The sequence below is a fragment of the Protopterus annectens genome, chromosome 1.part0, assembly GCF_019279795.1.
Source record: "Protopterus annectens isolate FY-2018-M chromosome 1.part0, PAN1.0, whole genome shotgun sequence".
In the NCBI taxonomy this organism is placed as follows: domain Eukaryota; kingdom Metazoa; phylum Chordata; order Ceratodontiformes; family Protopteridae; genus Protopterus; species Protopterus annectens.
This window is the reverse complement of record NC_056725.1, coordinates 1,860,522,438-1,860,538,355: the sequence shown is the minus strand read 5'-3', so window position 1 is coordinate 1,860,538,355 and position 15,918 is coordinate 1,860,522,438. Positions and strand designations below refer to the sequence as shown.

The 15,918-nt window shown below is 41.0% G+C and overlaps 1 protein-coding gene across 1 annotated transcript in view; it reads left to right on the top strand.

Moving 5' to 3' along the window:
• EGFLAM (EGF like, fibronectin type III and laminin G domains) overlaps positions 1 to 15,918 on the top strand; it is a 1,039,379-nt gene that overhangs the window by 380,087 nt on the left and 643,374 nt on the right. Inside the window, exon 5 of the mRNA XM_044069897.1 lies at positions 9,729 to 9,854. Within this exon, the coding sequence (XP_043925832.1) occupies positions 9,729 to 9,854 (126 nt within the window). The remainder of the gene's footprint in view (positions 1 to 9,728; positions 9,855 to 15,918) is intronic.

The following is a 15,918-nucleotide window of genomic DNA, read 5'->3' as shown; positions in this document are numbered from 1 at the left end:
TTGGGGGAACCCTGCATACTTTAAGGGAGCATTTACAATGGGAGAGTCAAGACTACCCACAGTCTAAAAAGAGATTCAGAGAGTTCCTGGACCTTCCACAACACAGGCCCTTAGCGATCTCCCCAGTCCTAGATGTGGTGGATGATGTCTTCCTTGAATCCAGCTTGACTCCAGATGCCCTCCCTCCTGCTCCCAGAAAACCAGACAGGTACTACAGAGTCCCTAAATCATAAAAATATATTTTTTAAAAATCCAACAGCAGACCCTGAGGTCATTATTCAAGGTCCTAAAAGGATTAAAGCAACCTCAGCTAAGAATCCCACTCTCTCAGACAGGGATTCCCGAGCACTGGACAGATGGGGTAAAAAGGTATACACCTCAGCTACTCTTGCTATCAGGGCACTAAATTGTCAGTTCCATGTGCTTAAGTATCAGCAATGTACCTTGGAACTCCTTAAACAAAAAATTTCCTCCTTTCCTGCATGGGCAGAATCTAAAGATTTACAGGACTTAATGCGCTCTGCTGGTCAAGTAGCTAAACACACTTTACACTGTGGTTTTGATGCCCTAGAAGCTTCTTGCTGGGCAGCCGTCACTGGATCTGTTATTAGAAAACATGCATGGCTTAAGGAACAACCCCTGCCAGGCCATGTCAAATCAAAATTGTTGGATGCATCTTTGCACAAAGATAACTTGTTTGGCACTAAGATGTCTTAAAAAAGATGGTAGAAAAAGCAAAATCTATGCAGACTGTTAAAGATTTCTTACAGGTCCAGCCCCTAGGTTCAGCAGGCATTTTCCCTCATAGCACTGGTCCTTTCCTGCTCCAAGTAGACAGGGCCAGCCTAGGACCCGTGAAAACAGACCCCCCCCAGGCAGCAGACCCAGGGGTTGCAGAGATCTAAGCAGTGGACTCAAAACCAGGGAGTTATAAGCCACCTCCTTATCATAAGAACTCACAATGACTCGCCCCTTCCCAACCTCACCTCTGCCCACCTTCACATACCCCTAGGAGGAAAACTCTCCTTTCACTCAAGCACCTGGGCCACCATTACCAAGGGCCAATGGGTTCTGAGCATTGTGTCTCAGGGGTACAAATTCTCCTTCCACACCCTTTTCATCCCAAAAGGGTTCCCAGATCTGCCACCAAATCAGTGGGCAGAGGCTCAAAAGCAAATCCATTCCCTGCTCTCTTTGGGGGCAGTAGAGCACATTCCTGCAGAGCAGATAGGCCAAGGCTTCTACTCCAGACCTTTTCGGGTACCCAGAAAAGAAGGCACCTGGTGCTCCATTCTCGGTCTATCCATTCTAATCATCTTTCTGGTGATCCCAGAATTCAAAATGCTCACCCTCCAGCAGCTGCCAGGCAGACAGCCAGGAAAAGCTGCTCAAAGACCTGGCCTTTGTAAAGGACCTACTAACATCCCTAGGGTACACAATCAACAAAAAGAAATCCAAACAGGTACCCACCAAAAGGATAATCTTCCTGGGAGCAAGTCTGGACACAGCATCCCAGATGGCATGCCTTACACCAGAGAAACAAATTTTCCTATCAGCTTACTTCTCTCAACTGTCCACCAGGCCCCAGCTTTCTGCAAGAAAATTCCTGCAAGCCCTGGGGTTCATGGCCTCTTGTATACTCCTTCTTTCATATGCCAGACTGCATATGAGGAAACTTCAGTGGTACCTAAAGAGCCTTTGGTGTCAACACTCTCAAGATCTGGAAACTCTTCTGCCTATTATTTCTTGCCTGAGGAAGGAATTTCTTTGGTGGGCAACAACCTGCTCCCACAACAAGGGACTGCTCTTCTCCCCACACCTCATCACCCAGACCCTCACCACAGATGCATCAGACTATGCTTGGGGTGCACACCTGGACGGCAGGTACATACAGGGCCAATGGAACCCCCAGCAGCTCCCCCTGCACATCAATCAAAAAGAGATGATGGCTGTGCAGCCGGCCTTAATATTTTTCAAACCCCTTCTCTCTCCAGGGGTTCTCCTGATCAAAGCAGACAACACCACTGTGGGGTGGTACATCAACAAGCAGGGCGGGACTCACTCCTAACCGCTGTGCAGGCTGCCCATGACCCTTTGGTTCACAGCCTCTCCTATGCAAATACACCTGTTAGCACAATACCTGGTAGGCTCTCTCAACTCCCTGGCAGACCAATTAAGCAGAACGCTCTTGGACCCCCACGAGTGCCAGCTAAACAGAAACACCTTCTTCCTAATAGCTCAGAAATGGGGAACCCCACAGATCGACCTCTTTCTCTCACACACCAACCATCAGCTAAGCAAATTCCGCACCAAGGAACATCACTGCATGGCTTGGAAAGTGGATGCCCTGTCCTTCTCCAGGGTAAACCTCTCAGTCTATGCCTTTCCTCCCCTACCTCTCATTTCCAGTGTACTGCTCAAAATAAGGGAGGAAAAACCAAGGACTTTTCTCATAGCTCCAGACTGGCCCAGACAGCACTGGTACCACTTGCTGCGCAGCCTGTCCCTGCTGCCTCCATGGAATCTTTCTCAGATTCCAAACCTCCTAACCCAGAGGGAAGGGGAATTCATGGACCCCCCCCCCAATTGCAGACACTCAGTTTGGCAGCTTGGCTTATACCCTAACACCTGACCAATCTGCCATTCTCAGTAAACAGGTTCTGGATGTTATCCGAGAGGCCAGATGCCTAGCACCAAAAAGTCTTATGCAGATAAATGGAAAATGGTTCTGCATCTGGATCCAGGCTAAGGGGGGCAACATGTCAGAGCCCTCCATCCCACTCATCCTGCATTATTTAGCTGACCTACTACACAGTGGACTCCCTTTCTCCTCTATAAAAATTCATGCCTCTGCTATTTCTGTTCATTTTCCCACTGAGCAGCCTCTTTTTCACACCGTTTGATTAAACAGCTCCTCAGAGGGTCTAGCAACTTGAGGACCCCAGAAGGGCACCAACACCAGCTTGGGACCTTAACTTTGTCTTGGAAAAGCTTTCCCTGCCCCTTTTCAAACCAGCTTGGGACCTTAACTTTGTCTTGAAAAAGCTTTCTCTGCCCCTTTTCAAACCAGCTTCTTCTGCAGAGCTAATATTTCTCTCCTGGAAGACAGCCTTTCTCCTGGCCATAACTTCAGCCAGAAGAATCTCTGACCTGCAAGCACTCATGGCTGTGGAACCCTTCATCATCTTCCATGCAGACAGGATATTCATCAGCAGTGATCTTCATGTCCTTTGATAAGATAGGCTGAAGCAGTTTCAACCTTAATATGTGCAGTGCCCCTAAGCAGAATATTATGGGTGTTTTTAATACACTGGTAACAGTAAAGCTAATGCAAAGGGTCCCTTTCCATCAGATATGTGTGCTTATTAAATACATGAGTACTTAGTAATGTTTCTCTTGGAAGGAATAGGTTACTGTGGTTAGTAGCAACTACAGTGTCACTCAGCATATAGTAGAAAAAAAAGAAAAAACTGAAGCAGTCAGCCTATGTATATTGCTACATGTCATCTCTTTTTTATGCCTTTTTTCTCCTTTGTTGCCTTGGCTGAAGCTTAAGTGATAACTTCTTGCTTCCATTGTTGATTGAAAAATGAAATGGAGACATTATTTGTATATCAGCCCTCAGACGAATGATTGGTAATGCTTCTCAGTTTTGTTGTCATGATGACCTTCATCTTGAGGTGTAGTTTTTGAAATGTAGGTATTCAGAAGTGTAAGCAGTGACAAATAGTACTATAATTCACATTTCTTGCAGTGATATGAAAGGTACTATAGCCCACAACTCTTAAGGAATAAATTAGATTTAAAATACTGATATGAAGTGGAAGGAAAAACTCTGGAAGACAGAAATGTCCCTTGTGGCAGGCAGTGAATGATGCATCCTTCACAGTTTCCTCTTGTGACTGCAACTGAGACTTTAGGTTATAGGTTCATAGGTTCATATATGATTACTGAACTATTCATCTGAAGGTCTTTATGTGTAAGCACGTGTACCCAATATCTTGCCTAAACTCAAGATCTTAGTTAGCAATGACTGCCAGTATCTGGGAGGGTGATAGGTGAAATCCCTATCAGGAATTTATGGTTTCCCAGCCAGTCATCCAAGGTATGGTTAAACAGGATCATAGAGGAACTTATTCCAGAGGAGTGGCAACCTCTGAGAGATATATCTATCTCTCCAGCAGGTCCTATTTATGTCACAGGCCAGGTTAAGGTCCCTGGAGTGAGTGAGTGGGTAACCCTTGTCCCATTTGACTTGCAGATCTGCTGCATTTCTATTAGGTTTGGATCTGAGATTGCTCTGTAGGCCAAGCGCAAGTCTCCTCTAACCATTCTGTATGCTACTGAGTAGAGTGAGAGTGACTTCTATCTGCTAATGTGCTGGAGACCCTGAATTTTCCTGGTTAGAAATCTCTGAAGTCTCTCAAGTTGTTGTAGGTGCCTGGTAAGGTACAAACCAAAGGGAGCATTGTGCTCAATTACTGGACTGATGAGGGTCGAGTACATGGGTGTTATGCCATCTTTCACTCTTGAGGCAATGCCTTTGCTAATGTGGTGTGCGACGTAGAATGTCTTCATTATCACAATAGACACATGGTGGTCAAAGTTTAGGCTACAGTCAACTTGCATTACTAAGCCTCTCACTACTGAGTTGTTACTAGAGTATTGTTATTTATAAGATAGTTTGCCGGCATAACATTGTTTTGCCAAAGGGGATCATAATGCATTTTTTAGCATTGAATTTGAGTCCATGGCTTTGGCACAATTCATTGGTATGTGGAAGTCTCTCTTGAAGTATATTGACATAATTTGGGGATTCAGTGATTGTGCCTAATTTGCAGTTGTCACCAAACTTGGTCAGCCACAGCCCCTCTGTTTTGGCCTGAACTTCTGAGAAGTGTATTCCAGACAATAGGGGGCCCAGCACTGACCCCTGTGGAATCCCACTGGGAACAGGTCTGCTGGGTGAGCTAATGTCCCCAAATTTAACTGTGTGCGATCTGTTAGTTAGCCAGTTAACAACCCACCTGACAACATAAGGGTTAATATTCAACTGGGAGAGTTTATCAATGATGCCCAAATGTGGAATTGTGTCAAAGGCTTTGTCTAAGTTAAGGTAGGCTATATGCACAGATTTGCCTTCATCTATGGCTCTGGTGATCTTTTCAAAGAAGTCCACCAGGTTTAACTGGCATGACCTGCCTTTAAAAAAACAAACTCTGTCTGATCAAGGGTCTGGAGTTCAACTATATCATTATTTATAAGACACATGATGATTCATTACACGGTCTTGCAGATATGTATGGTTAAGCTTATGGGTCTGTAGTTTCCAGGGTCTGTTGCTCTACCCCTTTTATGAAGGGGGATGCCGATTGCAGTTTTCCATTCATCAGGGACAAAACCAGTACTCAGGCTGTGGTTAAAGAGACTACCAAACGGAGTTGCTACCTCATGTTTTAGACCATTTCAACACAACATGGGACACCATCCAGTCCCATAGAGGCTGTGATTTTGGCCTTGGAAAGAGCATTACTGACTTGCTCTTTGGAGATGCAAGGTGGGGGAGATGTAGAAGGAATGCTTTGGGGAATGTTTGGAGGGAACAAGTGGGGTGAAATTTTGACCAAACCTGTTGGCTAATAGGTTAGCTATTTTTACAGGATCAGTGTGTGTGATGCCATCTACAGCTAGTTCAGCACACATCTGGGTTCTACCTTTTAGGTTACAGATATAGCTGAAGAATGCCTTATTGTTATCATTAGCTATGGTTACTAATTATTTTTTGAAGTTGCCCTTAGAGTATTTTACAAGTTGTCTTATTTGTTTGTTCAAGCAGAAGAGTTTCCTTTCAGTGGTGGGACATCCCTTTTTTACTCTTAGTAACTTCTTCCTCTTGTTGTATAACTTATTAATGCTAGTCCACCATGGAGGCATGTTTTTTCTAGAGGATCTTGTTTTGATCCTATCAGGTAGAGCTGTGTCAATATATTTGTGTAAGTGTTTGTACAGGGCATTTGTGTATAACTTAGTATAGTTGTCAATGCCATCAGTGGGAACAGGAGCTTGGAAATTATATCTGCCATCCCTTCAGAGGGTATAATTAGCTTTGGTGAAATTGTTTAGCCTGATTTCACCTAAGAGAGGTTCAGTTGTTATAGCTACTTCAAATGTGACTGATTTGTGATCAGAATTAAGTAGTGAAGGTTCTATACTTCTGGTGGTGCACCTGTCACCCATGTTGGTAAGGACCAGGTCGAGAATATTTCAGTCCCTTGTGGGTTTACATAATATTTGTTCCTGGGCATTAGTGTTAAGAAAGTCCAGGAACCTTTGTGCAAGCATGCTGGTACTCATACAAGTTTCCCACTCAATGGAGGGATAGTTAAAATTGCCCATGACTAGAGTGTTTGGTTGTAATTTGATTGACTCAAGTAGGTCCAAATAAGCAGTGCAGTTATCTTGGTTCATTGAAGGAGGCCCATAGCTAATGATGACTTGAAGGGGGGGTCTTAGCCACAGTTAGCTGAACTTGGGGTAACTCCATGGATTTTTCCTGTCTAACCAGTCTAGAAGTGTATCTGTCTTTGATGAAGATAGATACTCCTCCTCCTTTGGTTCTCACATATTCATTTTGCAGTCTGAAAGTGGGGAAGGCATTGTAGCCTTGCAAGGCCAGGGTACTCTCTACGGCCCTGAACCAAGTTTCTGTGACTGTACAGATGTCAACATCCTCGAGGAAGAGGAGTGCTTCCAGAGAGTGCAGTTTCAGATTTAAATTCCTAGCACTTAGCAGCATAACATTTAATATGTTTGTGAGTGATATTTTCGCATCTAAAATTTTGCTCTTGAGACCTTGCCTAAAGAAGGCACTACAGGGGAGACAAGTGCCTTAGCCAGTAACCAAAAGTCTATCAACCATGTCATCCCAGGCTGACAGGAACTGGATCCCCTTAGAACCCCTTATGGGTTAGTTTTCACAAGCATGGTAAGTCTGACCCCTGGCACAGCTTTTTCAATATAACAAATACCAAGAGCTTTATTCATCTACCTTTATTGCAAGAATGATATCTCTTCTAGTTGCCTGCCTAGTTAGCATGTGAAAGTACTAAATAAACTGAGAAGACTCTCTTTTTCCTTATACTTCTTAGGATTATGAGTAATGCTGTAAAACAGCATTTTCATCAGAAATTAATTTATTATCAGTGTCCTTGCTTGCTCTGTATTCCTTAGAGACATGTTACTATCAGCACTCTAATAGAAAATAAAAGCTCATTTTGTTCTGTATGATGATGGAAATTGATGTAGCATGACAAGCTTGATGGACAACAGACATCGATATTCATTCTTTTATTTGCTAAGGTTTGTGTTAAATATTTCTTTGCCTTTTTACAATCTAGTTTGTTCTCTGGTCTGCCAGCTATCCGCACTCACCACTTTTGTATTGTATTCTAACCCCTAGCAGGTGAGAGCCAGTCGTACTGCGGCTATCAGCCAGGTACCAGTAAGGGACTTTTTGTATTGGATGATGCGTCTCCTCTGGTGGCTTATATGTGTATAGACCTCATGAGGGTCTGCTATGCTGTTTGTCATGCATGTGGAAGCACCCACATAAATGCCAGTGAAGGCTACTCTATGAATGCAGCTTGCCAGAGCCAAGCGCACATCCATGACTTACATTGTACATGCTGTACACAAGTGTTTCTGATAGGTGTCAGTAATGCAATGAACTGGGACACCGCCCGTCTTCTTGGATGGGCTAGCTGACACTAACTACATCCAGTAGGTGCCAGCACTGCAGTGAACTGGGACACCACTCCTCTTCTTAGATGAGTTAGCTGACACTGAGTGCATCCAGTAGGTGTCAGCACTGCAGTGGACTGGGACACAACCCTTCTTCTTGAATGGGTGACCCACTATTGGTCACTCACTCCCTCCTTCCCCAACTGGCTGCTTTAGCTCTAAGGTTATTATTTATTCCCAGTTCATCTGAGTCATATTCAGGGCTTTAGTCCTCTGCAGAACAGAAGTGACTTGTGTAACATCTTTCTGCTGAACACAGACTATACGTTGTAGTCTTGTGTCAGGAACATGACTTAATAAATGCTGCCTACAGTCATAAGATGTGTAAGTTACTATCACAGCTCTGCCTAATGGATGCCAACAAACTGATATAGGCTGAAGCTTGTTTTTCAGCATCACTTCACATCTGTCATCCAGTGATCCTCTCTAGATAATGCCCTTCACTAGTGCATGTACTTTACTTCAGGGAACATGTATTAAAATTTGCCTTTGTTGCATAGGGAACTGAAAGACAATAAAATACAACTACTGTCACAAAAGCTTGCTAATATCTCTTGAATCACTCCGTTTTATATTCTTATTGTAGTCTATTTTCCCAGCACCAAAAATTGTATTCTTGCCAAAGGCTCTGACTTCATCTGCAATTTTACCAACATCTTCTTGGCAAAAAATATTTCAATGAAGGAATTTATTAAACTATTAATGAGGACACCATCTTAACCAGATTCATTAGCATACTTGTGATTGTATTCTCTGTCAGTCAACATATTTTGTTGTATGATTTTTTAACTGTGTCATCAATTTATTTAGGCTATTTTAGCTAACTTCCAAGGATATCTAGGAATATATTCTTGCAGTTTATTAGTTGTTATGTATTACAGTGTTTTTGTTTAGCATTCTAATGTTTAACAATGATCTATGTCTGTGAGTAATGCTGGGTTTGCCTACTGCTGGCATACTTTGATCACAGTCAAACAAATAAGCAAGCCGTACAGTAGTATATTATTGCTATTATACAGTGCTACTATTAAAAAAAAATAAGTAAATGGCCAACCTTTTAAAATAATGGCATTGTAGCAGTGGACTTCTTCTTTAAGTAGTTAGTTTCTAACATCTTCTGCATCTAGTGGCAGCTTCCTAATGAATTGCACATTTGTGGGACTTGAAGTGGTGATGTTTGCACATTATATTAGGTAAGTTTCAAACCTGCAGACAAAGTAACTTCGTTAATGCATTGTGTTCCAAGTCATTAAGAACAACAAAAAATACCTGTATTTACTGTAGTTGATTTTCATGATAGCTAGTGTTTATATTTTCTGGATATACTTTCTTTGTCCAAAAGATTGAGGTGTAAAAAAAATCAATCAGACACAATACAATAAACTACATTCTCAGACAAGCTTTCTGTACTGTCTTTGGCTATGAAACTGTATTTATTTATATTCTTAGACTGCAGAGAAAGCACATTTGATGTTGAGATGGACTGTATTGTGTTTTGTGTGTAGTGTAATCTTTAAGTTGCTATTTTTACATCACAGCTTTCTGTGTGTCAGGGAGGTTTGCCAAACCTTTTTCTTGTAAGTGATGTTTCATTTACAATGGGCAAGTTGATTGCTGTGTCCAGACAGCGTGAAAAGTTTTTGAATATATCATTTGTTTCATTGCATAATTCTAGTCATTCATGAAGAAAGTATTACGGACAATAGCAGCTATTTCATTTCAAGCATAAAAGAGATGTGTAACTATTTTCATACCAGAATAACATTGCACAGCACTGAACTCAGTTTACAGGGTATGTTTGAAAGGTAAGCAGTGCCTTCAGTAAAGAAACTACCGGGTTGGTTTACAGCAGAATCTGTCTTTCTCTACTTTTGATACTGCACTGCTGGCTGAATTTCACTGAATTCTTTTCCCATCTTTGTTTACAGGTGAATGCAGCACAGGAGTGTGCAACAAAGTCTTATGTCTCCACAATGGCATGTGTATAACCAGTGGTGCTGATTCCTACATATGCCTGTGTCCTCTGGGATTTAGAGGTCAACACTGTGAGGAAGGTAATCTGCCTTTTTTAAATTAACATTTTTTTTAAAGTAGTTTAAAACATATATTGTTGTATAACTTACTCAAACCCTGAACTTTCTGTTCTGGCTCATTAAGGTCACCGGCACAGCAAAGTTTTTTTTTTTTTTTTTTTTTTTTTTGGTCCACTCAGATCTCCTCCTGTTGGCCTGGCCCCCAGTGCTGCACATCTACCCTGGGTCTACCAGACATTCTCCTATGCAACAGACTATTCCAGTATTGCAGAGGCCATTTGTGATCCTAGGAGTGTCCATGGAGCTCGGCCATCTGGGATCGGTTCTTTTTTTTTTGTATGCCCTACCCCACTCCTATACTCATCTACTATGTCTGAGAATAAATCCCCTCTTTGGACCATGCCTCCTCATAGGGACCATCACCTATAAGTACCTAGGATGGATACATCCATTCATCCCTGCCAGTCCATCAGTCATCTGTGCTGCTAACTGAACCCAGGTAGCCTAGGAAGTAGTCATAGTTTTATCCCTCTATGCCACTGGAGTGGCTGTAGTATAGCAAAGTGTTATAATCAGTTCATCTAACATGGATTTGTACTACTATTTAACAAAAAAAATCAAGACACACAAAAACACCAAACAGAAATAACATATCGGAATTAGGAGGTGCTTACCTGAGCTAATGTAGTAAACAGATTTGAACAGTGTATTATATTTCTGGATACTAATCAAACCCTGATTAAAGTACTTTACCAGATGTTCACCGATGAATTCCCTTAGAACTTCTGAGGCTTCTAGCACCACTATGGCAATACTGAGAGAAGTTTTTGTAGGGAATGAATCATCATCATCTTTCAGCTGTTCATGTTAGGGGTCGCCACAGTGGATCATCTGTTTCCATTTCTTCCTGTCCTCTGCATCTTGCTCTGTCACACCAACCACCTGCATGTCCTCTCTCACCACATCCATAAACCTTATCTTAGACCTTCCTCTTTTCCGGTTACCTGGTAGCTTCATCCTTAGCATCCTTTTCCCAATATACTCAGCATCCCTCCTCAGCACATGTCCAAACCAACGTAATCTTGCCTCTCTGGCTTTGTCTCCAAACCTTCCAACCTGGGCTGACCCTCTAATATACTTATTCCTAATCCTGTCCACCCTCGTTACACCCAGTGCAAATCTTAACATCTTTAACTCTGCCACATCCAGCTCTAAATCCTGCATTTTTGTCAATGCCACTGCCTCCAATCCATATAACATAGCTGGTCTCACTACCCTCTTGTAGACCTTCCCTTTCAGTCTTACTGGTACTCGTCTGTCACAAATCACTCCTGACACTCTTCTCCACCCACTCCATCCCGCCTGTACTCTCTTCTTCACCTCTCTTCCACACTCACCATTTCTCTGAACTATTGATCCCAAGTATTTAAACTCATCCACCTTCGCCACCTCTACTCCTTGCATCCTCACCATTCCTCTATCCTCCCTCTTATCCACACACATATATTCTGTTTTAGTCCTGCTGACCTTCATTCCTCTTCTCTCTAGAACATATCTCCACCTCTCCAGGGTCTCCTCCACCTGTTCCCTACTCTTACTACAGATCATAATGTCATCTGCAAACATCATAGTCCACGGGGACTCCTGTCTGATCTCGTCTGTCAACCTGTCCATCACCATTGCAAATAAGAAAGGGCTCAGAGCTGATCCTTGATGTAATCCCACCTCCACCTTAAATGCATAATGAATAAAATGCAGCCATGCAGATTTTAGTTTGTTTGTATCAGTCATGAGCTGTTTTGTTGTTTTGCCCTGCTATGGCTTTCCATTTGTGTTTCTTAGACTTTCATGACCGTCTGGATTAGTTAAACCCAGCACATAGGATTAGGGCCACTGGTATACTACCTGAGATCTGAGTTTGACTAGTTGCTCTGAATCTAAGGGATTGGTTGGTGATGATTAGCTCAAGGAAATGGAGGACAGATTTCCAATCTGTGCATCCCAAGCCAAATCAGGAGGCTCAGTCAACTTCAATCATTCAAAAAGTCTTTAATGTCTCACCTTGCAAAAGAAAATAAATGTTACTGCTTTAGAGACCCTGGCTAAGAGCTATGTGCCAGTCATTCTGCCAAATTTCTACTACATTCTTTTGCAACTCAGAAGATTAAATTTCCAACCCCCTTTGTTATATTTTTCTTTTTGAATTTAATGCTTTATTATTATTTACTATGTTTGCTGTGTTCACATTGTTGTACCTTAGTAGTGTCATGTTTTACATGTTAATATTTGCAGTTGCATGTGTTATAATCTTTTTTTAATTCTTGGATTATATTTATTTTATATCTGTTCTAAATGCTCTTGTTAGTCGACTTTGTAACATCTCATATTTGATTGTTGTCTTTGCCTTTAATGCTCATGTTGTGGCTGACATTGGTCCTTCTATAGTTATTCATGTTTGAACTTTAACATTTGTTGATTTAATGTGGCACCGTGATTTGTTAACAAGGTTAATCCATAACTTTATAACCATTTTTGGATTGCTTTCTGCTTGCTGTCACATTCATCTTAGCATTGGTTGTCATTGACGGAGTTTTCAGGCATCACTGTTCTGGGTTTTCAGACCCTTTTCTGGTCTTATGATGACAATTTTTATATGACAGTTATTGGACTGAGGCCCAGCAAACCTCACAGCCTTGGCCTTCACTGTACTTATTTTTGTGTACATAGTTTTATAGGCATTGTTTGTACCCACCCTTATTAATCATCGAGTCGGCTTCCATTGAAAGCATATAAGCTTGTTAAGTGGAGTTAAGGAAACTAAGAGTGCTCCAGTTTTGCTATATTTTAATGTGATCATGTGTTCTGGCTTACATAAATGGTCACTGTTAGGCAGGAGCAGGAATGCTTGTTGTGATGGTGCTTACTCTTAATATTAACAGGCTTCATTCCTTGGTTAAGCTAGATTGATTCTACACATGGTTGTGTCAGTTATCCCCAGAAACAATGACCCACGGGAAACTCTCTTGCCCCAAGATGAACATAGCAAACTTACTAGACTCTGGTATCTGCTTGTAGTCCATGTTGCAGTAACAAGGCCTGCAGACTTTTAAATATTATATACCTACAAATGATGTACCCTGCCTAGACTAGTAGCTAGAGTCTCTCAAAGTGTAATGATATTTTGATCCATCTGTTTCCATCCTGGGATGGAATTCAGGGAGGAAATACTCTTCTCCACTGCTTACAAGGAAGAGTGAGTGACATGATTTTCAGTTTTGAAGATGGAAACATCTTGTTTTCCTTACAGGATACTAGTGCTTCCCAGCCCCCTCTATGAGTTTTCCCAATCAAAACATGTAGCGGGATGGGCACAAGATCCGGGGTTGGTGCGCCTTAGTGCTGTAAGTTATGCGTTTCCACGCCGTATTATATATTATTCTTTCTACTGTGGCACATTCAGGAGGATAGATATGATTTGTCCCAGAGACCTTGTGCACTATTCTTCTCTCTCACTCTCTTTCTCTCCCTCCCCCACTTTTTCTTTGTACTTCTTTGCTACCATTAGGTACTATAAAGCTTTGTTGTTGCTTTTGGGTTCTATAGATCCACTTTCACTAAGATGCTTTTCACTTCTGCCATACTATACCAGACAATCAACCAACACATTGTACAGACATCAGATGCAATGTGAAGGGTTTAAGAAATTTGTGTCTTTTATTATTGATGGGGTACTGAGGATCAATATAGGTGGAGACCTATAGGCATTGCTTGAGTTCAAAGAGTTGGACTGGGAGCTGCAGTTAAATGCTACAACTTTTCTGTTCATCAACCTTGATGAGTCCATGAGAAACCACAAATTTGTCCTAGGGGTTCCACCTGTGTCTCTCATTGACAGGGGTGACAGGTGCTGATTGAGGTATCTTTTTGGGAATAAACTCTTGGCTATGCTTGTAAGGGCCCCAGGGCCATTAGCCTAGTGACCTCCTATGATCCTATGATCCTAGTGTATTCAAAATGAAAGCCAGTATATTATAGAATTGTTTTCGTGACCATTTTTAACATTTTATATTTATATTGTATTAAATTAGACTAGATATGATTTTTACATATAAAAAGTAAGGGAGTATATTTGGTTTATAAATGACTTCACTGTCTCTGATTATGATGTTTAGTATGTTTTTCCATCTTGAGCCCTAGCACTTTTATTCAGGAGGGAGGGTCATAATTGGTGCAGTCATGTATTTAAACTGTAATGCTTTTAGTACTTTTATAACCCTGAAGAAGTCCCATGTTGAATGAAAATGCTAAGTTATTTACATGTTTCATTAAACTGCTGTTGGAGCCTTCCAGCATATTTTTCTTTTTGTGTTTTTGGAAGGTGTGTGTTACACTGGTTCCTGGTTACTATACCAGACAGCTCAGATGGCCATATTTTTGAGGGAGTTTCTATCCACTTTAGTCTGAGAAGTTTTGCAAGCACGTGACTCTGGTTTTTAATCTCCAGTTGTACTTTGGGGCAGTGTTCCATCCCTTCACGACTATGCACATGGGTTATTGGCTTATGACTAACATGGCAAAAAAGTGTTGAAACAGCTACAAAATCAGTACTGTCATGATCAATCCTAATGCGGTTTCCTCTCATTCTAAAGCTTTTGAGCCAGAACTCCAAACTTTCAAGAATAAAATTTAAGATATTATTAAAATCAAAATAAAATAGTATTTGGTTGTCTTTGGCTTCAATATTATGAAGTATTCTCTCATGTCTACAACTTGTTTTTGTTCTGCCACACCTGCAAAATACTGTGCATATTCTTTTTTTTCTAAACAATTGCAAATACCCTGTTATAAACCAATGACACATTTGTTACGCTTTGTATCTTGGGCTGACAATGAAAACAATCCAGCAGTACCAGTGTTCTACCCAAGTCAACACATTTCAAATAGCTAAATAAATAAATAAATTAAAAATTAAATTAAATTATTTACTCCATATCTTGACTTCAGAGATTAAAGGAATCAACCACAAGGTTGCATGATGTAGCTTGTGAACATCTTAATAGCCTTAATTCTTTGTGCTAAACAGTAAGACAAACATTCTTTTTTCCCTTTAAACAGGTCATATCACTTTGTATTACTTCACATGAAAAAAAAGCACAACATTTGCTAAAAAAATTGAATCTTGCATATTTTTTATTACTTTATTTATTTAGTTATTTATTTATTGGGTTGATCACTAAAAACAATATGTTGAAAAGAAACCTTAGCTAGCCTTTCTTTCAGTAGTGTGGGTGGCATTGTGTTATCGCATGTTCTGGAGCTGGATAAAGATAGCACTATGCTACTGAGCACATGTTATAGCTAGGTGTTATCATTTCTCTTTGAATTCCACTAAAAAGAGGGACTTTTTATTGAAGTGATTATTTGTTGTGTATGTGGTGCAGCAAATTTTCAGTGGCTGCATGCAGACATAAGCTGATGAGTTTTTAGGTGTTTTCACACTGGATCCCCATAATTTCATGGTGTGATATTGGTTGAGCCTTCCAAAAACTGTTACAAGCTATAACACAGCAGGGTACAAGTTTTCTGAGACTGTTATATTAAAACAATATAAGATATGATTCCATTCCAGAGCAATTTGTGGTTTTTAACCATTTTTGTTTCAGTTCTACTTTTAGTGATCAACACCATTGTCCATCTTCTCTTATGTCAAAGTGACCTAGCTCATTCTAAACAGTATCTTCTCCCATAAGCCTACCCTTAACCCCTCTGTGACACCCAGCCAATACCCACCGTACTGTTGACAATTAAATGACGTCCCTTACTATCCTGGGTCAATAACTAAGGAGCTTCAGTCCTCACTACTGAATCCAGTATGAGACTGTCAATTAAACAGAAGTAATAATTCACAATTTTCCCCTAATAGCACAACAGGAACATTTTCTATTTTCCTGGAACTGGACTATATCCCTCTGCCCACCCCAAATGTATCTTCTTATCATACACATCAGAGCAAAGTGTCCCAGTTTAAGACCTCTGATACTCTCACACTCAGAGTAAATTTTAATGTCACACATCCAGACACTTC